Source organism: Pollicipes pollicipes, unplaced genomic scaffold (genome assembly GCF_011947565.3).
Source record: "Pollicipes pollicipes isolate AB1234 unplaced genomic scaffold, Ppol_2.1 Scaffold_6138;HRSCAF=7277_pilon_pilon_pilon, whole genome shotgun sequence".
NCBI lineage: Eukaryota > Metazoa > Arthropoda > Thecostraca > Pollicipedomorpha > Pollicipedidae > Pollicipes > Pollicipes pollicipes.
Window position 1 is genome coordinate 312,318 of NW_023596818.1, and position 13,415 is coordinate 325,732.

Here is a 13,415-nt window from a genome sequence, read left to right on the forward strand (position 1 = left end):
GAGAGTCAGCTTCGCTTCTCACTGCCCGCAACAGCCCGGCTGCAACATTAAGAACATAGTCCAAGTGACAAGCCTGCGAATATCAGCTTAAATTATTGGCGTCAGCTACAGCGCAACGGCGCGTCGAAGTCACGTACCTAACAAGCCCGGTCTTGGGAAAACGGAAACTGATCCTACACACGGTCCTCCTGCGCCGGTCTTTTCCCCGGGGGAACCAGGTCCACCCTGCACCTCGTAAGCCAGGGTCACTTCCAAGACGTCTGCTTAAACGAATGAGCAGACACGGAGGTCTCTCGCGTACATCCCTTCCCCGTGCGCCGTGCTCGCAAACGGCTGCTCCTCAGCCGGACCTGACTGCAGTACAGCGGGGCCGTTGAGCGCTAGGCACCGCCGGCGCTCCGCCAGCTACAGCGCACGTCGTCGGCATGCAATGCATTGATAGACGCCAACGGCAGCGGGAATGACACAGCCCGCTGGGGCCATTGGCCGGTCGGTGTCAGTGTTCGTGCCCATGGTGCAGTTTAAGGGCAGACCCAGAGGGACCACGCGGAGGGGGACTCCCTCTCTCAAGATGATGAAAGATACCGAACTTGGCCTTTTTGTTTGGGCGTATTCAATTTGATACAAGTCCAAACATGAACCTCGAACGGACTCCGAAGATTCCCATACTGAATCCGCCAGTGGCACTGGCACCATGTATTGAGAAACCCCGCCATTTCGGTAGGCAGCAGCCGGGCCCACGGACCGCACGCTCCCGGTGGCACCGATATCATCGGACTCGGCGACACGCGGGACCATGTGACGCCAGGACCCCGTGGCCACGCGGCGGTGTATATCTCCACTCCGTCCACAAGCGTATCGGCAGCTTGTTTGATCAGGGATGTGCCGGCCCGGTGTGTTTGCAGTTCCCCGTCCACCGCCTCCGATAGCCTCCGGTGACATCCAGCCGCGGCAGGCAGCTCACAGTGCCGCACGACGACCGGTGGCCCGAGGACTGGACTGGGCTGAAGGCCCGATCTCCGCCGTCCGCCTTTTCTCGTAGTCGCGTGCATGCGAGGTGTCGGGTGGACCGCACCTCCACGGGGCAGGTCGGCTTCACCAAAGGTTGACCATCGACACCGATCCCTCCCACCGAGCCTGTCCTCGCGGCCAACTAACCTCCAGGGAGCGCGACAGCCCATCCCCGCCCCGGCTGCACACCTGGCCTGGCACAAGAGGACAGGCAGTGGTTCGGTACGCGATAGCAGCTATCTGTAGGTTTGTACAGTCCGAGTGAATACGGTTTATTTACGAAATTATCACGGCGAGGAGCTGAGACGATCTTCATCACAGATGCCCCCCGGGAGCACAGAACTAAGCGTCTTCGAACCAATGATAGGCTGGCTTCTGGCACAACACGCACGCGCCGCACTCAGCACAAAGGCCGTAGCCCACCGCATCAACATCACTTGAGGTGCCACTTTTCGTCACCGTCGCCACCCTGCGCTGTTCCAACGTCTCGTTTCTAACCCGTCCTGCTCGGCTTCACACGCGCCTCCACCCCACGAGGCATGTCGCGATGTCACAGCCGGCTCCGAATCCACGGCGGCCCTGAGAGTTCACAGAGGCCGGCCCCGCTGTGGCCAGCGCCACGCACCCCGGCGCGCGATCTCCGACGCCGCGCGGCTGGTGACCCGTGTTCGGGTCAGTTCAGGCAGCCAATCAGAGAGCCGCACGTGTCTGAGAGCCGCTCGCCGGCGGGTTTTCTGACGTGCTCGCCGCTGGCTGCGCGTGATCCGCCGTCTGGGAGCTCCTGGGACTACCGTCTGGGACTGCTGGGTCGGCTGGCGAGGCGGCGGCCTTGCGCTGGTGAGCAGCCACTGTGGTAACTCCGCCGGGCTGGAACGATAAAGCACACGGGTATGATCACATGCATTGCAGGAAATCGTGCGACATAAAACCAAAAACACCATTTGTCCTAAAAATACCCGACGCATTTACCCTCCGCAGCAGACATTAAAATTTACCCACCGCTCTCTGAATGGCCTCCACTAGCGGCAGCTCATGCTGATTGTTCTCGAGTGGGGAGAAATCAGCCACACATCCACGAGCACGTGACGAACAAAACAGATGCGGGCAGCGAGCCCACCCAATGAACAAAGTGTCACACCAAACCACCTGTGCCAGCCCGCGGGCGGTCTAACGCAGCTGAACGGGAGGCACGCCGACTTCCCGGGGACTTTTCGCCGGACAGCTGACTGCAACGGCTCATGAACAGCTGCAGTGTGGCAAGGCTCAGCGACCGACCGCAGCCGGTGACTTGCCTTGGTAAACAGCTGCAGCTGGCGGTTAAAGCCGTTGGCGGCGTGCTGTGGTCGCCCGAGCAGCTGGCACGGCAGGAAGCCAATCTCGTCCACCAGTAGCTGCGGGAACCGCTCGGGCAGTAGCTGGATCTGCTGGAACGTCGTCCAGATACGCGGCTGCCGACGCAGCAGTCAGCCCGTCAGCACGCGGATGGGATATGACAAGCGCGCAAACTGGAGGAAACGAGGGCTTTGAAAAGCCAGCACCGGAGGACAAAGCCTACACAACACCAAGGGCACAACACGCACCGATTTTCGACACAGACGGTACGCGCAGGAAGAAGAAACCAGGTGAACTTGAAAACAAAATACTGATACAGCATCGCGCCCCGCCGCATCTCGGCAAGGACTTGGCGCCAGACGGCGGCGTTGACAAACTCACTGTCAGCTTCTTCTTCTTGACGTAGCTGGCCCAGGGCTGCGGCTCGAGCAGCAGTCGGCCGCCCGGCCGCAGGCTCAGGAACGCCCGCCGGAAGAAGCGTCGCATGCCGGCGTCGCCGAAGTTCAGGTGCACCCACTTGGTAATGCTCAGACAGAGGATGGTGTCGAACTCGGGCCGCACCGTCTCCAGCAGCGCGTCCGACTCCAGCACGAAGTTGGCCTGTGGGCCGACGGAGGTCCGGTGAGGGCGCCGACTGACGAGACAAGCGTAGCCTTCAGACGCATGTGTCGATCGCGGGTGCGACGGAGGTGAGCGGCACAGCTCTCCGCTCACTCATCCGATCACGAGTCCAACACAGACACTGACGTCCAGCAATCACGGATCTCTCGCACACGTCGTCCAGAAACGTGAGGCTCCGCAGCATTACAAACAAGTTCCATCCTCTCGCCTTTAATACACGACAGTGCCCGACCTGAAGGCAACAGTTACATCCCACAATGTGTGAGTACTAGGTCACCTTCTGAAATGGGCTCTTTCCATCCGCTACGGTAGGGTGAACGTTAAATTCACGCTGCACTGTAAGAAATGCAAGAGAAGTGAAAAGGAAAGAGGACACATCAAGGTATATAGTGAAACACGATACAAGCATGCGGCCGTGGATCCTGGTCCTCAAGGTCACTTGCGCGTCGCTGGTGAGGCAAAGGCCCCGCGTGTGCCACAGACATGACGCACGCCGGCAAGCCTGGCCACTACGTGACCCTCGCGACAGACGTCCAGCGGCCGTGACCCCGAGGCGGCCCGATCGTCGACCGCTCGCCACCCATGAAGCGGCGCAGCCACTCACGTGCACGAACGAGACGTTGGCGGGGAAGTGGCCGGCGGCGGCGTCCGGCGCGACGGCGGCGGTGGCGGCGGTGGCGGTGGTAGCGGGAATGGGAGCGGGAGCGGGAGCGGGAGCGGCGTCAGCGGGAGCGGGAGTGGGGGTGGGAGTGGGAGCGGGAGTGGGAGCGGGAGCGGGAGTGGGGGTGGGAGCGGGAGTAGGAGTGGCGGCAGCGGGAATGGGAGTGGGAGCGGCGGCAGCGGGAGCGGAAGCGGGAGTGGGAGCGGCGGCGGCGGCAGAAGCGGCAGCGGGAGTGGGAGCGGGAGCGGGAGCGGGCGCCAGCGGGCCGTACAGCCGCGTCAGGCCGGCCGGCGGCGCACCGGCCGCGCCAGGGCGCAGGTAGTGCTTCACGTTCTTGCGCGCGATCTGCCGGCAGAGGAGCGGGCGTCGGACCACGGTGGCAGTCTGGGGCGCGGCGGCGGACGCGGGTGATGCGGCAGCGGAGACGGACGGGAGCGAGGCGGTGGCGGAGACCAGGCACACGGCGAAGACCACGCGCCGTGAGACAAGTCCACGCTATGATAAGTGATCATTTGGCACGGCCAAGTATGCCGAATGCCCATGTAAAGAGGAAAGTCTCAATCCTACGACGAACATAACTAATAATGACAGCTTTCAAAGGAATAAGCTTGATTAGTAAGCATCTGACGCTAATCCGATTTCAACATCAGTGGACATCTTTGCAATAACGTCAGGGTTAAATCTGATCGCGTTGCAGTGTAAGAACTGACGATTGACGAACGATTGAAGCAATCCGGGACGTTATCGCAATCAGAATCTCAAATATTACGTAAACCAGAAGAATGACAAGTCAATGCCGTCCGAAAAGAGCCGCATTCTACCGCACTGACAAAAAATTAAAGGATTTCATGGCTTATCGGATCTCATCGCTACGTTGTGCCCCGCCCGCCCGCGAAAAGAGCAACAGCACAGCTGACCATCACAGGAGCGGCGCCGGACTCCCCCTCCCCTTCCTCTTCCGCCGGCCGGTCTGCCGCGCCCCACCTTGATCAGACCCGCCCCCTCCCCCTCCGCAGACCTGTCCCCCGCGCCCCACCTTGACCAGACTGGCGTCGATGTCAAGGCCGACGCAGCGGCGTGGCAGGAGGCTCACGCGCCACCTGTCAGCGTGATGTGGCCGATGTTACAGGCCCACGTCGAGCACGTCCAGGCCGCGGAACACTCCGGCCGCAGGCAGTCGAGCCGCCGGTCCCCGCTGCGGGCGGTGTCAGGACGCTCGTCAGTGGTGCGGGTCACGGACAGAGCCGCCGGTCCGCTGCGGGCAGGTGTCAGAGACGCTCGTCAGTGGTGCGGGGTCACGGACAGAGCCGCCGGTCCCGCTGCGGGCATTGTCAGGACGCTCGTCAGTGGTGCGGTGTTTCACGGCCAGAGCCAGCCGGTCCCGCTGGCGGGCAGTGTCAGGACGCTCGTCAGTGGTGCGGGGTCACAGACAGAGCCGCCGGTCCCGCTGCGGGCAGTGTCAGGACGCTCGTCAGTGGTGCGGGGGTCACGGACAGAGCCGCCGGTCCCGCTGCGGGCAGTGTCAGGACGCTCGTCAGTGGTGCGGGGTCACGGACAGAGCCGCCGGTCCCGCTGCGGGCAGTGTCAGGACGCTCGTCAGTGGTGCGGGGTCACGGACAGAGCCGCCGGTCCCGCTGCGGGCAGTGTCAGGACGCTCGTCAGTGGTGCGGGGTCACGGACAGAGCCGCCGGTCCCGCTGCGGGCAGTGTCAGGACGCTCGTCAGTGATGCGGGGTCACGGACAGAGCCGCCGGTCCCGCTGCGGGCAGTGTCGGGACGCTCGTCAGTGATGCCAGGTCACGGACAGAGCCGCCGGTCCCGCTGCGGGCAGTGTCAGGACGCTCGTCAGTGATGCGGGGTCACGGACAGAGCCGCCGGTCCCGCTGCGGGCAGTGTCAGGACGCTCGTCAGTGGTGCGGGGTCACGGACAGAGCCGCCGGTCCCGCTGCGGGCAGTGCCAGGACGCTCGTCAGTGATGCGGGGTCACGGGCAGAGCCGCCGGTCCCTCTGCGGGCAGTGTCAGGACGCTCGTCAGTGGGGCGGGGTCACGGACAGAGCCGCCGGTCCCGCTGCGGGCAGTGTCAGGACGCTCGTCAGTGGGGCGGGGTCACGGACAGGCTGCACTGGGGCTGCCAGGCCACATCAATAAACGGGCTTGTTGCCCGCTACCTGCACCAAGAGAGTGGTAGTGTGCTGGTATGCTTCACAATAGAAACACGGTGATGGACAGTGCCGCGCCGCAAAGCGGCAAATGGCGTCCAAAAAGGCACACTTTTATCCTTTTTTTCTAAAAAAAACTACTGTGATATATGCATGCATATATATGTATATATATATATATATATATATATATATATATATATATATATATATATATCGATTGTGTCCCATGCATGTTTGCCCATTACAAGCCATTAACCCTGAACAGTATTGCTTGGCTCGTTTCTACGACCAAAATCCTGTCTCTGTGCCATTTTTTCCCCGACACACTATAGTGCCGCTTCTACGAGGGCACCACCTGCCCACCATGTCCGCTCCCAGCAATGGCCAGTACCCACCTCGGCGCCGTTCCTGTAGCCGTAGTACCGGTTGTAGTTCCCGTACTTGAACCGGTCACCCTGCGGCTTGAACTTGACCAGTGGTGCGGGGCCCGAGGTGGCCGACTGGGCACGGGCAGGAGGGACAGTGGGGGCAGTGGGCACCGTCGGAGCTGTGGTTGTCGGGGCAGCAGGGGGGATCGTGGAAGTCAAAATGACTGAGGGCGTCCGGGATGTGGGGCCAAGGGAGGTAGCAGGGGCAGTGGGGGCAGTGGGGGCAGTGAGGGTGGTGGGAGCGCTTGGGACAGCAGGGGCGGCCTCCGGAAGGACAGTCTCTGGTGGCCCCGTGGCAGCAGCTGGGCCGCCACGTCCTTTCCTGTGAACATGTCACAGCTCAGTTATGATGTGCTGCATTGCAGTGCCACTGCAGAGTGACACACCAGTCTGCAGTAGAACACGCAGTCCATGGCTAGCTTATGACCCCACCGACCATCGTACCCCGACGTGAGCAACAGGTCTGCTAACTTCACCGCGATACCAACGCAACGGTACAACCATAAACTGCATCGGAAGACATCCTGTAACGTCTCTGTTTGTGGCCAGTTCCCACCGTTGAGAGCTGGCCTGCGGCAGGCTGGTGAGGTTCAGAGGGTCGGTGATGGTGCCGCCCAGCAGCAGCCGGCCGGGCCGCAGCCGCGAGACACGGGAGCGGCCCCGCCGTCTCCGCTTCGCTGGCCTCTGAGAGCTGTCCTCTGACGGGACACTGACATCAGTCGTGTGTCTGGAATCAGCGACAATACACAGACAATGGTCACTTGCTGCAAGCTGAAACACTTGCACCAGAGGTACGCGATGTGAACTAGTGGCAAGGGCACCCTGATGAACATGACAGGACAGGTGTTGAGTGCCGACGTGGCTGATGACCACAATATAATGAACACGGGCTGCAGCTGAAATGGTCATGGCCAGCGTCCGGCTCATTTTGGCCTCTAACGCGCGTTGAACCGCGAATTGGCAATTAACTAAAAATGCATTGGAAACGTATCCATGAGAGCATCAGTGTCATGCATGACTCAATCAGACTCTCGCGCGTCTGCTATATCGACATAAAATTGATTCTGACACCTCACGACAGGGCAGGCAATCGGGGTCCCGACATTGCCTCTGCCAATACGACCCTCCCGACCGGCGGGTACGTCACGTGATTACTACCTCTGCACACGGCACTAAATAGCCCGAGGATGAGAACACGCATAGGCATTTGAACGTTGCGGTGAGGTGACCATGACTTGGACGGCAAGCAGAGCTGGCTGGGGCAGACAAAACGGTCGAAAAACCTGGACCAATGGCTGTAAGGCTGGGTCTAATGGCTTCACGCATTACTGTTACGCATATGTAAGCAGCGTCAGATTGGCCATTAAAACTATGCAGGCCAGCAATCATTTTTTGCTATTTTGCCCGCTTTCAAAACTGTACCTGACTGCATTTTTAGTTTTGAACCAAAGACTGATCGGATCTTAAAGGAGTGGTCACCGATACAAATACAAATCTCGCCCCGCCCTTTTGTGTCTGCTTCGATGGGTCACTTGGTTAGAGCACGTGCCCTCCGATCCACCCACCCGTGGCGGGTGGGTTCGAGTCGCTTCAGGCGCTCGCTATTTGCCCTTGACAGTTATAGCCTGCGGCCAGTGGCAGCGACCGCGCTGAAGGTCAGTTGACGTCAGAGGGCAGGACGGATTGTGTCGAGCATTGCAGCACATTAAACTTTCGTTCCCGAATTCTGCCGTTGACCTGGAATTACGCGATCGGGTGGTAGGGGTCAGGGCTCGCGCTACAAGTACTGCTTAACATGAGCTCTGATCCCAGAAATCCATGTAGTCCGCAACTTCGGATTAAATGTGTTGAAAATCGATTCAATAATTCTGTCAAATAACTGCATGTAATAATCTGCCGACGCCATTCAATTAGCCATGGTTTAGCCGGCCCTGTCTAAGCCGATAGAATCCAGGCGCCATCCTAGTTTTTTTTCTAGCTTCTGCAGATAAACTGACACCAGGAACGTGAATCGTAGATCGAAATGGGGTCACGGATTTGTATCACAATGACCAGCCCGTGGTAACAAGGGAATGTCCTGTCTTCAGTCAGAATCGATGAGTGAGAAAAATTGCGCGGATGGTTTTGAAAGTGTGGGCTCACAAGTCCCAGAAAAAAATGATACCCGACGTTGCGGTCTCCTTAGGCCGCGTGGCCTCGGCCTTAGAGCTTATGCTAGGCGGCGGCCAATAGACGAACGAAAATAACGACATAGTGAAATAAGCACCTTTGAAGGCTTCAAGACGCCAACTGCTATGTTAATGTAGAGCGCAGTCGGGACTCATACTTCATCCATGCCAATTTATATTGATAATGGCAGCTTTCAAGAAGGATTAATGCAATGAGAAGTTTTTAACGTAAAAAAGTTCTACAAAATTACTGTGTGCACTTAACACCTTGAAAAGAGAATTACTGTTCCCATGCCATGTCATCGACATACATCTGTTTCGTCAATCCTCGCCTTCATTCACCCTGTGTTCATCCCATATCTGTGCGTGTCTTGGCACTTTCTTATGGCATTCTTGTCAATCTTCCAGACATACAATGTTTGATTGCATACGCATTTTCAGTTACGACGCTATTCCTAAGTTATTTGATTTCAAACTTCATTCCCATCATAACCAGCAGCACTGCCCAAATTTATGTGTCAAAAACGTGGTTTGTGTTAGAAACTTCCGATTCAAGCGTCAGCTGGCTGAAAGCAACTGTTGTCCATTAATGCCACAATTCGCGCTGACGTACTCCAGACACTGAACAGATAATGAACTCAACGGCCATGTTTTTGTTGGCCTCGAACAACATGACAGTCGAAGACGCGGAATTCTTGTGACGTTTCTATGGCGTCGTGCATCTCAGGGTGACTTCAACTTAAGTTTCAGCTAAGTTTAACCAAGGTTAACTTGGACGACGTCTTGGTCAACCTAAAGTGGTATTGTTGTGTCTGGAAAGCTTTTTCCCACAGCTACACCTCATAACATAAACTTAGTCAGAAGCGCATTGCGAAAAGACTATCGTTTTTGCAGGCCGGCGGACAATGAACGATCACCTGATCTGACCTGACCCTTGTGGGGGAACAAAAATGGTCGGAATGGACTACAGTCTTAACATGAGCTCGGGCGGGGGTCAATTTGATCCCCCGAATATATTTCTGAAATGGTTTCCGAACGGCACGGCGTAGTCCCGCCAAATTTTCCCCAGTTGTAGACAATTGAATAGCAGATCGTTTGGTATCAAAAATTTAGGTGTAACTTGCGATGTCGCTGACCTACGGCAGGTCAAAATCAGGTCATGGATTCAACGAAGTCAATTTCCCGGGAATCGTTCAATCTGATGCGACAGCGGAGTGTTAGACGAAGCCATACATCTCTGGGATACTTTTTGAGGCAACACAACAAATGACCTAGGGTCAGGTATGAGAGTCAGACCAAGGTTAAAATAAATCTGTTTTATTACTCTGGAGCTTGCTGCTTGAGGTACATTCTGGTGCTCAGGTCAAATTTATTGGTAACAGGAAGCGCATTGTACATCTTCCATGGACTTCTTAAAGGCCAGAATAGGTTACCGATGTAAAGTTACCTAGGTCAAGATTTCGCTTTTAGGAACATAGTGCCTACCGTAATATCTGTTGCTTATTCAAATGCAAAACTCAAAGCAGTCCTGTATGACTTTGGTCACCATGACCTTCGAAAGATCAAGCAAGGTCATTGACCTTTAATGAGCATGTGACATTTTGCCTAGAACAGGTATCTAGATTTTGGGGCACCTTGGACACCAGCCTGGAGTTTGACCTTGTTTGACCTTATTTGACCCAAAGGCCATGACCTAGGGACTTCAAACTTTGACCAAGTGAGCTCACTTATAGGTCAACACACCCTGTGAATTGGGTGTCTAGCTCTTTTTGCTTCTGAGAGCTCAGTGGGGGGGGGGGGGGGGGGGAGGGTCCAAATGACTCCCTACCCGAGCAAAAGGTATCCAACCAGCCACGCGGCGCGCGTTAAAGCTTATTCTCGTGCCCTCATTCTCCGCCTTAACGTGTCAACACAGGTTTTAACGACATCTACCGGAACGACCGTTTTTGACGTTTCGTGACCTCTGGTGTCATCACATTTAGCATAAAGTAAAAAACTGGTGTGCATTCCTCATGAGTTGACGAGACCTTCAACATGGTATCTTTGTTTTTCTAATATGACGTCAGGAAGCTGGAGATCCCAGGGAGGAAGTGAACTTCCCCCGCGCTGAGCGCCATTGTCTCAGATCCCCGGCCGAGCGCAGGTTTCAAATTTGTTTGACGTCTCAGTCGCAATAAATTTATTAACACGAATCTTCTGCTTGGTCAAAATTGGTCACATTTGATGTTTGTAATGCATGTCTATTGATACAAAAACGAACATGGTGTGTTTCCTTGCATTCATGAAATCTTCTCAACTGGCTGCACCAATAAACTATCATTCTGCACTCAAGTTCACAATACCTGCTGACTTCAATCGTGAATTCGTAAAGCAGCTCTGCCCACTGTCCCAGTCATGGCTGCCCTAGAGGGCTGGCATGATGCCTTTGCCTGTCTATATCCTCAAACTGTCTAGTGCCAGATGCAGACATTGTGACCATGTAAACTTGCCCTACCACGGGTGTCAGAAGCAGCTTGATGTCAATATTGTAACCATCCAAAAGATTCAGTCATTGAATGATATATTAAACTGATGCTCTCATAGATGCACTTTCAGTGTATCTTGAATTAAAGTCCAATGCACAGTTTAAGGCATACTGGGGGCCAAAATGTGCCATATCCTAGTCAAGACGACTTCAGCCCCCTGTCCCAACAAAAAACCATACTGACATCAAAATAAATCACTACAAACTATTTTGATTTACCATAGCTTTGTTGTAGTCATTGGAGCTTTACAACATACTCAGCTGTTGGGCCTTTATGGTGGTGCCTTCCCACCCTGGCAGGAAGGGCAGCAGAAATCAAACCTTACCTCTTGGTTGCTTTTTCCAGAAGTGCAGGTGGTTCATGACACATGGTTCATACCATGTTAACCATTACACTACTGACACCCATGGGCACATGGCTTGATGATGGGCTTCCAGTAAAAAGGCATTACATAACATCCAATCATAGCATACAGAATTGATTGTAGATTGCCAATTAAAAAACACCTGCTAAGGTCTTTAACATTGTCATGGATCATTTTTCATAAGATTCAGATAGGCTTCTCATAATGCTAAGGAAAACTATGTTGCTCACCTTTTTGATCCTGCATGCATCTCATCCTGGTCCCTGTTGGTGCTTTCATCTCCTGGAGCACTGTGAATTACTTCCTGGTATGTTTCCAATCCAGAATCATTGGAATCCTCATCCTGAACCTTGTCTTCCCTGAACAAATCCATGAAAGTTGACCTGAAAATGATCAGCAAAACAGCTGACCCAAGTGTTCGCCATAACATTGTAGGCTTAAGGAATGTCCAGCAGATGGCTTTCTGAAATATATGACCAAAAAATATATTCATGTAAAATGCAGTGCATTGCCTCAATGCAGCCTTCCCAGCAGTGCACTTTATATTTATGGTACTAAATACATATTAAACACTGGAAAAGTGAGTACAAAGCAGGTGCAGCTTAAAACCAGAAACTTCTGCACTTATAGAATGTATCAAGACACCATGTTACTATTAAATGCTGACCACTCCTGACAGATATACTGATGGGTGCTGCATGACCTACAGCAGCTGATGCATCCTAAAACTCCAAATCATCATCATCATCAACATATCTATTGGACAGGTTACACTATTCAACATGCATGCAACTTAGGAAGCTCCATTAGTGAATTTGTCCTGGGGAACACAATGATGACATGATACACAGTGAGCCAAGCCAACTCACAACAGGCAGGAAGTGATGCTCTACCTCTGCAAGTTAATGGCACTAGGTGAATTTGAGATAATCCTGATAAAGCATCTTGGCCAGGTGAAGAACCAGTAAATATATATATATATATATATATATATATATATATATATATATATATATATACATGTCTATATATCTATAGGGATGCATGTGTATACATCAGCCCAGTGCAAGGCCATCCTCCGTTTCTGAGACCGCATCGGTATAACGCCAGGAACACTGAGTGAAATCACCACTGGACTTCAGCAAGAACTCTACCTGTTTACGGAAGTACGCTTCAGAATTCAAGGCACAATGGCGCAAAACCTCTACGGTAGGATCTTAAACCAACGTTTGGAACCCGAATAAACTTATGTGTTTCCAGACAATACACTACGGGGGCACGCATTCGCACACACCAGTCGGTAGGATCACAGCTCTTGTTGATAGGACGGCAGGGTAGAACCTAACCGTCCTTTAACCTATCGTTATTGTAATTCTCAATACTAGGAACCCACCGTCCGTTACCCCGCCGTCGTAGGCCCTCCTGCACAACGCGTCCCAAAACGTTTAGTGCGTTAACGAAAGCAAACGCTAGCTGCTCCTCGTGTGTAATGTTTGCGCAGGGTATGACGCTAGTGTGCCAGATATCGTTCGCCGCGCATTTTACTCAATGCTACTAATTTAAAGTACTGTTATCATGCGTCATTTCGTAGGGTTTTTGTGCTTAAAGTACGCCTTTGTAAAGTGAAGGTTCAAGTAAGTCAGTATCATTTCACTAGCATTATCTTTCATCCTCATCAAGAGGTTGAATCGAAGCTTAACTGAATAGAGTACGGAACAGCTGGCCGGAAGGCGCGAAACCCGTCCTTTGCGCCCAAGTGGAGAAGAAATCACACCATTTGTTATACAAGACGTAGATCCATTGTCATGTCATCCTTCCTTGTCATGATCCAAGTCATCCTTAAGATTTAGTCCGAATGTCTCGAATGGATGGAATTCTGGGATTAGAACTCACGCTGAGCAGTACTTGTTGTGTGAGCCCAGACCCTCACCATCTGATCGCGCGATTCCAAGTCCACGGCAGAATTTGGCGACGAAGGCTTGACGCCCCACAATGGTCGACACGGTCCGTCTAGCCCTCCGACGTCAGCTGACCTTGATCGCGACCGCTGCCGCCCGCCGGAGGCCAAACCTGTCAAGGACAGATGCGAGCGCCTACAGCGACTCGAACTCATCTCGCCACGGGTGGGTGAGTCGGGAGGCGG

General features: G+C 54.1%; 2 protein-coding genes across 2 annotated transcripts; both read right to left on the bottom strand.

Annotated features, from left to right (window-relative positions):
* Positions 1 to 1,281: 1,281 nt before the first annotated feature.
* Positions 1,282 to 3,648, bottom strand: LOC119106330 (putative RNA methyltransferase CG1239). Its single transcript, XM_037229943.1, has 4 exons — positions 3,569 to 3,648; positions 2,725 to 2,943; positions 2,304 to 2,459; positions 1,282 to 1,878 (listed from the first exon to the last, which is right to left on the bottom strand). Exons 2-4 carry the CDS (start codon positions 2,827 to 2,829, stop codon positions 1,702 to 1,704), a joined length of 438 nt encoding a protein of 145 aa, XP_037085838.1. The 5' UTR covers positions 2,830 to 2,943; positions 3,569 to 3,648; the 3' UTR covers positions 1,282 to 1,701.
* A 2,021-nt stretch (positions 3,649 to 5,669) lies between these two features.
* On the bottom strand, positions 5,670 to 12,709 carry LOC119106006 (oleosin-B6-like). Its single transcript, XM_037229601.1, has 5 exons — positions 12,666 to 12,709; positions 11,503 to 11,655; positions 6,772 to 6,942; positions 6,183 to 6,537; positions 5,670 to 5,693 (listed from the first exon to the last, which is right to left on the bottom strand). Exons 2-5 carry the CDS (start codon positions 11,643 to 11,645, stop codon positions 5,670 to 5,672), a joined length of 693 nt encoding a protein of 230 aa, XP_037085496.1. The 5' UTR covers positions 11,646 to 11,655; positions 12,666 to 12,709.
* Positions 12,710 to 13,415: the final 706 nt, after the last annotated feature.

Coding starts and splice junctions, on each gene's coding strand:
- LOC119106330 (XM_037229943.1), bottom strand. CDS start 2,829: ATGCGACGCTTCTTCCGGCGGGCGTTCCTGAGCCTGCGGCCGGGCGGC. Junction 2,460..2,724: donor TCAAGAAGAAGAAGCTGACA/GTGAGTTTGTCA, acceptor CTGCGTCGGCAG/CCGCGTATCTGGACGACGTT. Junction 1,879..2,303: donor AGCTGCAGCTGTTTACCAAG/GCAAGTCACCGG, acceptor TTATCGTTCCAG/CCCGGCGGAGTTACCACAGT.
- LOC119106006 (XM_037229601.1), bottom strand. CDS start 11,645: ATGGATTTGTTCAGGGAAGACAAGGTTCAGGATGAGGATTCCAATGAT. Junction 6,538..6,771: donor CCGCAGGCCAGCTCTCAACG/GTGGGAACTGGC, acceptor ACATGTTCACAG/GAAAGGACGTGGCGGCCCAG. Junction 5,694..6,182: donor GCTACAGGAACGGCGCCGAG/GTGGGTACTGGC, acceptor CACTGCCCGCAG/CGGGACCGGCGGCTCTGTCC.